We start from the raw sequence: 10,950 nt of genomic DNA, 5'->3' as shown, positions 1-10,950 counted from the left end.
TTTGGTTCATTGATAAAGGCAGGTTTTGTCTTTACCACAGTGGTTCTCAGCCTTCTCAGTGCCATGACCCTTTTCTGATGTGTTTTCTGATGGGCTCAGGTAACTCCTCTATAAGGGCTGTTTGACCCCCGAAGGAGCTGCGGCTCACAGGTTGAGAACCACTTGTCTACAGGTTATCAGCAAAACTGCTGCAGTGGGGAGGGGTATGGGAGAGTGTGTGGAAGCTGATCAGAATTCTGAACGGATGGACTCACTGACCACCTGACAAGGTGGACACTGTTTGAAACAGAAATAAGAATGTCCTGAGTGGGAGGGTGGGTGGGGCCTGGAGCAGCACAGAAACAACTGACCAGCTATGTTCCTAGCAGGGCCTTCGGGGAACTCTGTTTCTCTTGGATTAGTACAGACTCAGCTTGCTTGTTAAGTGCTCTGAGGACCCAAGGGCAGCTTGCTCCTGGGGACTTACTTACTTGAAAATAACCCTCATAATCATTCAATCCAGGAGAATTAAGGGTCACATCTCAAAAATGCATGCAGTCTGAGGAATTACTCGTGTATCCGCATAAATGTTAGGTGCTGTTTTGAGTATATTCCGAGAAAAAAGAAAAAGGTACAAATGTAGGCCTCCTTGGGGTAAATCAGAAAACATCTTATTGCCAGGCATGGTCACATGTGTTTGTAATCCCAGCAGAGGGGAGGTGGAGCCTGGAGGTCAAGGCCATTATTGGTTATATAGAAAGTCCCAGGCCAGCCTGGGAGTCATGAAATCCCTTTCGAAGAAACACAACAGTTCACCTATGGAAAAGTGCTACTAGATTATATATTTATAAACATCCATGCAGAGAAATACAGCAGCTTCTGGAGACAGAGCCAACAGCCCTCTCAGAATGGCTTAGCTGCTTTTGGAAGGATTCAGTAGCTTGAAAAGACCAGGGCAACTGATCCCACAAGGACAATGGTCGGAGAGCTCTGTGTTGTGCCAGTGTGGCCACAGGTGACAGACAATAGAAAGGGTACTTGACAAAGCACAGAGCTCAGGTTATAGTCAAAACAAGGGAGACAGGCAAACTCCCCACTAATTAAGAAAAGGGTATTTTCTAGCACCGAAGGGAACCTCCCCGACAGCGCCTGTGCTGTGTCAGGTGTGAACGGAGCAGGGTCAGAAGATGGAAAAGGCCCTGAGGCCTCCTTAGTACAGACTTTTCAGACTCATCTGGGTCTACAGTCACCTGGCTCAACAGTCCAGGGCCACAGCTTAACCTGGAACCAGGATTCTGGTCCCTAGTGCTGCGATCTAGCTCAGAGGCATACAGTCTGTCTAATCTACACGAGGGCCTGTGTTTTACCCCAGCACCCCCCCACAAAGAAACTTCATTGTTTAAAAAGTTGCAACTCCTAAAAGATTTTATGTTTACAAAAAATGTCAGTCACAAAATATTTTAACATTGTTTTACAGTTTCTCTTTTTCCCCCCCTTTCAATACACACGGCTTCAATAAAGGTTCTGTATACAGCATTTTAAATTTATACAGTTACACATACTCCCTGAAGGTCAACTGAAGGCAGAATAAAAAAACGGCTAAAGATTATATGTCGTTAAATACAGTTCAGGAGACCGATGCTTAGGGGAAGTTTTCACCGTTGCCATGGTCGGGATGACAGACGCCCAAGCCGAGCAAAGATGATCTGTGGGGTAATGGCAGTATCAGCCTGAGAACCAAAGAGGCTGGAGAAAGACCCAAAGCAGAATACTAAAATTCTGATTTATTGCATTCTGGATTACCACAGGCAGGGAGGGCCTGAGAGCACGGTCTAAAGCTTTATTACCTGAGATTTGCATTCTGGACAAATAATCAAGATGGCTGTGACTAACACACACCTCACAAGATTTGGGTCTGGCTCTGAAGAGAGAAAATGTACCGACCTGGAAAGGGGCTACATGATTAGAGGGAGAATCAGCTAAGCACCGAGGCCCGGGGAGAGCTATGGTAGACTGTCCCGGAACTCAAGCCACGGGGACAGCTCTTTCCCAGGGGGCTGTTACATCTCAGCCTTGGAGCCAGCCGTGTGCGGCTCACTTCTCATCGTCCCGGCCATAGTTAATAGTTTGTAGGGCTTGAGCTATGAGCACCGCCATCTCCCTGGTGCCAGCAGCCACGACTCTGCAAGACATGAGGTCAAGGGGTCCACCTGTGGACAGAAAGGAGGGCAGGCATCTGAGCTGTGGAAGCCTGTTCCTCAGTCTGGTACAGCAACCTCACATATGTGTGCAGAGGAAAACAGCCCATAGGCAAAGGTGGGGTCCTTACGAGCAGCCAAGGAATAAAGCTGGCGTGTGGGAGGCATGGTAACTCTTGATGCCAACCTTGCCCTAGTGGGAACGAAGCCAGGGCTGCACAGTACTGAAGCTGCCCCGTCTTTGAGTTATGGTTCTGTGAAAGGTAAAACTGGGAGAGACCAGGATGGGAGTGGAATATCCTGTATTTCGTCATACAGAAGGCTGCTGGGGCAGAGAGGGATGAAATGCTTGCCTGACTCAGTAAGTCTGGGAGGGCCAAGCCTGCGTTCCCACATCTCCCATGCACCTTCCTGGGCCCATGACAGAAATGCAGATTCAGGCCTCAGGGTGCTTCTTAGTGTGAGATCATCCTGTTCTGTTCACTGCCAAAGGCCAACACAACCTCACTTTTGTACATGACTAGGAGACTCAAGTCTCACGAAGGATAAACAGGACAGAGGTAGAAGTCAGACTATAGGAGATCCCCTTCCTATAACCAATAGTTAAAAAATGGGACACGGCATTTTCACTAAGACTCTGAAATCAAGAAGGAGAAATGAGTCTCACCACCTTTGTCAGAACTTAGGGGAGGGTTTCGGGTACTAAGTGGATGAGCAGATGCAAGTGGGGCTCAGGTATGCTCTATAAAGGACCAGTGCCCGGGACTCCGAGGCACAATTCCTGCTGGGTACTGGGCTATCCCGGCTCTGGGCTGAGATCATGGGGAAGTGACTGCTCTGTCTCACACACGGGATTGTGGCATGGGCAGCTGTCAGTGGTGGTGAGTGTGACATGTTGCTGCTTTTGTTATTAGCCAAGTGACCCTGACTTATAAGGGCAGGACCAAGGCCCACCATGGCCACTGCTTGCCATGTACGCTGGCGTGGTCTCCATCTGCAGAGGTCACAGGAGGTGGAGGAATCCAATGTGGTTCTGACTTGGGTACATTCTATTCAGTGTCACCTGCTTTAGTGTCTACTGCTGGGTACAGTGAGGGGAGGGTAGCCAAAGGCCATAAAGCTTACCTGAGGTGTCAATCACAATGCCACCTGCTTCTCTAATGATGACTGTGGCAGCTGCCAGGTCCCAGCAGTGGAGGCCAAACTGGTAATAGGCATCAGCAGCACCCGAGGCCAGGTAGCAGAGTGCCAAGGTGGAGCTGCCAATCACTCGGACCCTGGAGAGGAGGACAGATGCTGCTAGTGAGGGGACACCTGACATGGCATGCTTGACCCTTACCCCTTGCTAGAAATGAAGTCACAGGATTCTGCCAGCAGCTCGGGGTACAGAGAGCAGGCCTGGAGTGAGTGGCCCAGGCAGGTGGCTTTTCCACAGTGACATTAGCATGCTGCAGAGGGGCTCCTAAGTGTGGACTGTGGCCAGTGCAGCCAGAGGCCTGAAGATCTTACTCTACTGAACATCATCAGAAGGTTACATGCATGGCCTTCAAGGGGCTGGTGGTTACCACGTAGGTGAGGGGGAGGGGAGGATGAAGTAGTTCTGACTTAAGCACATAGGAAAAAGAAATAACCAACAGTTTATCTAGCAGGCATACTTAACATTTTTGTCCTAGGCCAGGAATGAATGTGACCCAGCCTGTTTATAAATGAGAACACCGTAACACAACATCAAATGGTTGGACACTGTGGTTTAAGTGAGAATGGCTCCCTTAGTAGGCACATCTAGTGGGAGGTGTGGCCTTGTTGGAAGGAGTGTGCCACCGAGGGTGAGCTGTGAGGTTTCAGAAGCCCACCCCATTCTCAGTCTCTCTCTTTGCCCGAGTTCTCAGCTGTAGCTCCAGCACCGTGCCTGCCTGTTGCCATGTTTCTCACCATGGTGGTTGTGGACTCTAACCCTCTGAAATTATAAGTTCCAAATAAACTCTTTATTCTGTAAGTTGCCTTGGTCATGATATCTGCCCATAGCAATAGAAAAGTAACTAAGACAGAAACCCCTGATCCAACACAAGGCCACTGAGAGACTTAAGGACCCATAAGGTTCATTGACTGAGGGACCCAAGCTTTGTTACTTGGCGCACTAGCTGGTTTTGTGTGTCAACTTGATACACACTGGAGTTATCACAGAGAAAGGAGCCTTGGTTGAGGAAATGCCTCCATGAGATCCAGCTGTAAGGCATTTTCTCAACTAGTGATCAAAGGGGAAGAGCCCAACCCATTGTAGGTGGTGCCATCCCTGGGCTGGTAGACCTGGGTTATAAGAAAGCAGGCTGAGCAAGCCAGAGGAAGCAAGCCAGTAAGCAACATCCCTCCATGGCCCCTGCATCAGCTCCTGCTTCCTGACCTACTAGAGTTCCAGTCCTAACTTCCTTTGGTGATAAACAGTAATATGGAAGTGTAAGCTGAATAAACCCTTTCCTCCCCAACTTGCTTCTTGGTCATGATGTTTTTGTGCAGGAATAGAAACCTTGACTAAGACAGTTGGCTTTCAAATACCGACTGGGACACAGGACCCATCCATTTCCTGACACCTGGCAGCCAGAGTGTTCCGTGGGTGATGGTGCATGGCATGCCTCAGCCTGGCGTCAGCAGCCTCCTGTCCTACCTCTCGGTGCCTCCTCTTCACACCCCTTGGGAGTATTTAGCCAAGAGCACATTTGGTTTTCAACCCACTGGCTACGGGACTGAGGACCTGTACCCATGAGCCTTGGCGTGCAGCAGCCTCTCCATGTTGCTCAGGAATACTTTCAGAGTATCGGGGTCACGTTTGGGCCCGATTTCTGTCAGAACCAAGGCCTTTGCGAGATCTGCAAGAAAGAAGTTCCCATCAACACAAAGACCGAGCCCTGGTTCTAATGGAATCATCTTGAGCTCCCTCAAGAGCGGCTGACTCTATGTGGTCTTTCTGCTGTGATGGGCAGAAGGTGAAACTAACCTGCTCTAATTCAAGTTGTACCTTGTGGAGCTGTTTTGGTTCGGGACCCTCTCCAGCCTCCTCTCAGGGACACTCCACCATGCAGAGCAACACAGAGACCTCAGGGGAACCCCGTGGCATATACAAATAGCTGTGAAATGATCCCATACTGGCAATACGCCGTGACTGAAGATGAGAAAACACCTCACCAGATAAATCTTTCTATGAGGGTTTAAAAATGTCTGTCTGTCTGTCTGCTCTGATCACAGGAATGGACATCTTCCCATGGAGAAGGTAAATGTGGTTTGCTGTGATCTGGATGAAGAGGGATCATATACGTGCTCACACCAATGGCTACGAGATATGTGAGGAGGTTGGCAACGCTGGAGCTGAAAGCCTGGCTTGTGGGTCAGGAACATGACTGAGGCTTACTGTGGCAGGGTCAGGAGCAGTTTGTCCTTGCTTTGCTACAGATGCAAAACTGGTCCTGCCTCAGCAGGTCACACCACTGGCAGGGTGGAGCCACAGTAGGCGTGCTCAGGTAAAAACCTCTGCTACCCCATTACTAGGGGGAACCAGCCTCTACTATATTTTACCTGGCAGCCCTTATTTGGTGTAACACCTCCAAAAGGATCGTCCACATTCCAGATCCCCTTACCCCTTTCTATACAAGCAAACTATTTTATACTACAATGAGCCATGGTGAATCCTATACACAACAATACAGCAGCAAACAAACATGGGCAGAACAGCATCTCGACAGTTAGTGGACACTTGAAGACCTGCCCAGTAAACAGAAAGAACATGAAATACAGCAATACTCAAAACCAGAGGGCACAGAGCTTAGAAAAAAACAAATCCTGAAAATATTTCAGATAGTAAATAAAAGGAACATAAACTAGGGGCTGGAGGGAAGGATGGCTCAGTGGTTACACTTCCTGCTCTTCCAGGACTACAGTTTGGTTCCCAGTACCCACAATGGATGGCTGTGGCTTCTTGTGGACTCAGGGTATCTACATATAACAGATTTAAGCAGAGACCAATTTCCAATTATAGATGTCCCAAAGGACAGAACACAAAGCAATGAGCTAGGAAAAAAAAAAAAAAAACTATGGATTATAATTCCAAAATACTTTTCTGAAGTGAGGAAAGATAGGAAATATTCAAAGAACTATGTCCCCAGGAGAACTGACTTGGCTCTGGAGTCTGTAGACAAAAGAAACTAAAAACACCCCACAAACCAAAACCAAAAACCCCTAAAACAAAACACCACAAGGTCCATGTGTATCCAGGAAGAAAAAGAAAGTCCCTTACATGTGGAAGAAAACCAACCTGCCTCAGATATGGCTGCCCTTTTGTAATCCCAGCTCTCAGAAGGGGAGGCAGGAAGACTGGGTTTAAGGCCAGAATGGGTTACACAGTGAGACACAGTCTTAAAAAGAAAATCTGTTTTCAGACTGTTCACCAATCCTGCCAGCACACAACAGGGACATTTTAAGATCCCACACAAGAAGAGGTGGGTCTTCTTACAAATAGCAAGAACAAGGATAAACTGTAGAGAACACAGAAATCGGGGACAAGGTTTCCACCATCCCACCCTGTGCTGCCAACTAAAACTCTACTCTCAAGGTGCCGTCCTCAACACTTCCTGTGGCTGCTCCATTAGGAGCACTTCCCCCATTAAATCAAGATACACTGTATCGGTCTTTACCAAGCTGTCCTGTGCACCCAGATGACAACAGCAACCATGGGAGGTGGTATCTCCAGAGAAGCAGCGCATGGCCTCACCATCCCAGCTGGTGCTAATAGGAATGAAGTTCCTGTTCTAAGTCACACACGGTAGGAATACAGTGGATGTCCTTGGCAATTAAGAAGCCGTGAACATCATCAAATGCATTAAACCTTGATTTTTTTTTTTTTTTTTTTTGTGAGTAAATTTTTTTTTGGAAAAAAAAACCTTACAATAAGGAAAGCAGGTAGCCAGAGGATTTTGATAAACTAAGATTGTTAGGGCTTGAGTATTTGGAAGAGAGGAAGAAAAAGTGAGCCCATCATATCCGTTATCAATGCCACCAGACATAAACTCAAGTGGAGCTTGGAACCTGGGAGAACTTGTATCAGGGGAAATAGTGCCAGTTTGTGATTTAACACGGAAGAGACAGACAGACAGACAGACAGAGAGAGAGAGAGAGAGAGAGAGGCAGGCAGAGAGAAAGACAGAGAAGATGCTGCCAGTTCAAGGCAGGTCTGGTCTATACCAATGAAAGCTCACTTCAAAAATCAAAACAAAAGAGAATTTTGGAAAAACGTGTGTGTTCCCCAATAGTTAGAGACTTGAGGCCTTCTGCTTCCACTTCCCATGTGCTGGGGTTATAGGCATGTGACACCACACCCTTCTACCCACAATCAGAGCTCTTCTGCCCAGCAGAACCCTGACTGTCCCAGACTCACTTTGTAGAACAGGCTGACCTTGAATTCACAGAGAGCCGCCTGCCTCTGCCTCCTGAGTGCTGGGATTAGAGGTCTCTCTATATACTAGAGAGACCACATCTCAAAAACCAATCAGGACTCCCAGCTGATTGGTTTTTGAGACATAGTCTCTCTAGTATATAGCTCTGACAGTCCTGGAATTCACCAAGCAGCCTGGGATGGCCTTGAACTCACAGAAGTCACCTGCTTCCATCTCCCAAGTACTGTCCTACACGACCTATAAGATTACGGTCCTATAAGAGCATGTTCACCTAACTAACTATCTCCCACCAGATGCAGCTTTGGAACATGCCAGCTTGGGTTCTGCTGCCAGCTTGCTCTAGGCACAGCCTCAAGAGTTAGAACCTGAGGCCAGTCTGCACTGCCCGAAACACTCTGATCTCTGTGACCAGAGGTGAAAACAGCTCACTGGACTCCAAGTCACAGTTGGGCTTGGATGAAGACATAGTGTGGTAGTGTGTAGAGGCAGAAGGGAGACAGGTGACCAGTAGGGGCGAGAGCTTTAGAGCTAACGGCTTCTTTCTACCTTGTTCCCTGGATGCTTCCTGGGGCCCTTCTGGAGTTAGAAGGAACCAGAGCAAGGTGGGTGGAGCTATCAGAGCGGACAGTCACCACCTGACTGAACTGTGTAGACAGCCAACCAGGAAGGGGACGTGTGAATAGTTTAGTGTCATATCAAATGAAAACTGGAGCAAAGTTCACCCGAGCATGTTTAATGGTTGGTTTCCTCACGCTTCTTTCCCAGCTAGGCTTGGATGGATGCCTTTTACCAACATGGCTGGAATTACTCCACAGCCAAACTAAACACTCTGGCAGGAAAAATGGGGCAAGGTGCTTTTCCTGGCCCACTCCGGGCTCAGAGCACCGACTCGTCAATCATCCTGCTGGGGTGTCTCACAGGGCTTCTGTGAGCTCTATTCCCCTGATCTGGGTCCAGCAACCTCTTCTCCCCAAAGGCCTATGAGCACATCCACACAGTGCCTTCACACAGTAGGTCAGCTGCTCACAGGCTGGCTCAGCACACCAGCATTAACCAGGGAGGACAACCCAGTAGGGAAACGAGAGGAAGTAACTGTGAAAAGATAAACCAACAACAGGCACAGGAGAGGCCGGTAAGGAAGGTAGACCGGCTGAAGTAACTGTGAAAAGATAAACCAACAACAGGCACAGGAGAGGCCGGTAAAGAAGGTAGACCGGCTGGGAGCCAAGTGCTGACATCTTGGGACTGAAGCCAGTGTCAGCAAACAAAAAGTAGGGACTGAGGTTGGGACACTTTATGATGTGTAGCTTCTGACACGTAAGAGCAGAGGCTACATTTCCCATCTATGTCCTGCCCAGAGCTGGAGAAGGGCACGCGGGGTGAGCATTCCACCGCCAGCTCCATCCCCATCTTCACTGCCTTTCCAGTGCAGGGGCTTCAAAAGTCTTCCTCTTCCACAGCAACTGCTCTTCTAGGGTGCCTTTTCTCCTGATTCTGCACAAAGCCATGTCTCCACCTTGCCGACATACACCAAAATCCTGGCATTTCTCTGTTGCCTACCACACCTATCCCATACACACACACACACACACACACACACACACACACACACAAAACCTACTAGTTTAATCATTGTGGGACGAAGGGCAGAGAAGAGAGAACCCCCAGACAGCACACTGTCAATACTGGGCAGTTCCATGGTCTATTGCCTGCAAATAAACAATGTCTTTAAACCTACATTTAAGGAAAACAAAGGACAGTCATATTCCTGGTGGCAGGCCTGGGGTACGTGCAAGCGCTGCTCCTCTCTACCATGCTTGCCCTTCCAACATCAAGTCAGAGACCAGATACATGGCTGTGGTCATGGGTACCAAGCTGTGCCTGAATGCTCTGGCTGGATTCTCTGCTGGCCCTTGGTCTAAGCTGCTCTCTCAGTTCCGCCAGACCAAACTGTAACCAGTAACTAACATTTTAAAGACAATAGATACAAGAGGATCTCATAATGTATTCAAAGCTCCTGACCACACAGTGGCATTGCCACTACACAGAATAAATGTTGATTTCCACTAGGGACACTGCATCCCTAGAAAGAGCTAGAACTCTCTGAAGAAGATGGTCACCACTGTGTGTAATTGTCACTCTGGGCATCTACCTCTATCTGAAACAACCCTAAAGGAGCTGAATGAACCCCACCTGTCTCCCTGGAGGCTTGGAGCCGCTGGCCATTGCAAAAGGCGCCCTGGCCCCTCCTGCCGGTGTACAGTCGCTCCTCCGTGCAGTGGTGAATCACTCCGAACTCCAGCTATAGGGGGCAGGAAGAGAGCGGGAGACGTCACTCCTTGCCACAGAAGCGAACAGCACTCTAAAGATGGATGCTCCTCGTAGAGCAGGAGCTAGCACCATGGGGCGACATAGCCTTCCAAAGAGGAATGGAAACAAGCGGACTTCAACCCACTCCTGGACATGAGAGCAAGCCCGTTTCTTAAATGAACATATCAAAACTACCTTAGTACTGATAAAACTACTAAAATTATCATACTGAACGCTCTTCCCTCTCTACCCTTCCTCTGTGTAAGAAGGTATCCACAGAGCCAACAGAACCAGGAACCCATGGACATCCCCGGAGAGCATGACCACTGCCCAGCAGGAGGAGGAAGAGGTCAGTGTGGAAGCAAGAAGCCTTATGTCTAGCACTCCTGTCTCTTTCTGCCTGCTTCTCACCACCTGGGGTTAATATGCATCTGTGCTTGGCACCATCTGCCCATCTTCAGGGTGGTCAGGAGGATGCCTTAGCAGAGTCTTAGGCAGCCCTTATAAACTTAGCCACTCAGCCTACAGAACAGGTTTTATTTCGGGAAGAGACTTCCCAACAGTATGTGCCTCTCTAGCGATACTTACCTGCCCCCTCCCCCAACCCTGGCTCATGATATCCAAATCTAGGCATCACTGTATTGTGTATCCACTTGTGATGAGGCCCCAAGATCAAGGGAAATGTCCTGTGGGCTGCAGGGGAGAGAGACTTGCTTCCTAGATGGGGCCATGACTGAAAGAAGTATTCCTGCGCTCTGGAACTAGAAACACAGGACAGAACAGGATGGCCCAATCATGACAAGGACCTGTCTGAGCTTTGTGGCCCCCAGTTCTTTTTCCTTACAGTCCTGACTCCTGTTATAATAGGTGGCTAGGAGAGAATAAATGCTCACTAGTCTCCATGGCGACACTGGAGAGAAACCAATGGAACGTCGATTCCTTACCCAACTGGCAATATTAAAACGTTTTACCAATATACACCAAAAGTGCTTTGGGATATGTGCAAACTTATTCTCACGAGA

General features: G+C 48.6%; 1 protein-coding gene across 1 annotated transcript in view; it reads right to left on the bottom strand.

Moving 5' to 3' along the window:
- Window positions 1-1,428: 1,428 nt before the first annotated feature.
- IMPA2 (inositol monophosphatase 2) overlaps window positions 1,429-10,950 on the bottom strand; it is a 30,515-nt gene continuing 20,993 nt past the window's right edge. Inside the window, exons 5-8 of the mRNA XM_080919725.1 lie at window positions 9,812-9,920; window positions 4,933-5,041; window positions 3,303-3,454; window positions 1,429-2,189 (exon numbers count right to left, since the gene is read on the bottom strand). Of these exons, the coding sequence (XP_080775851.1) occupies window positions 2,074-2,189; window positions 3,303-3,454; window positions 4,933-5,041; window positions 9,812-9,920 (486 nt within the window). The 3' untranslated portion in view covers window positions 1,429-2,073. The remainder of the gene's footprint in view (window positions 2,190-3,302; window positions 3,455-4,932; window positions 5,042-9,811; window positions 9,921-10,950) is intronic.

The sequence above is a fragment of the Micromys minutus genome, assembly GCF_963924665.1.
Source record: "Micromys minutus genome assembly, chromosome: 8".
Taxonomy (NCBI): domain Eukaryota; kingdom Metazoa; phylum Chordata; class Mammalia; order Rodentia; family Muridae; genus Micromys; species Micromys minutus.
The sequence above is the reverse complement of the archived record's forward strand: the minus strand, read 5'-3'. Positions and strand labels throughout refer to the sequence as shown.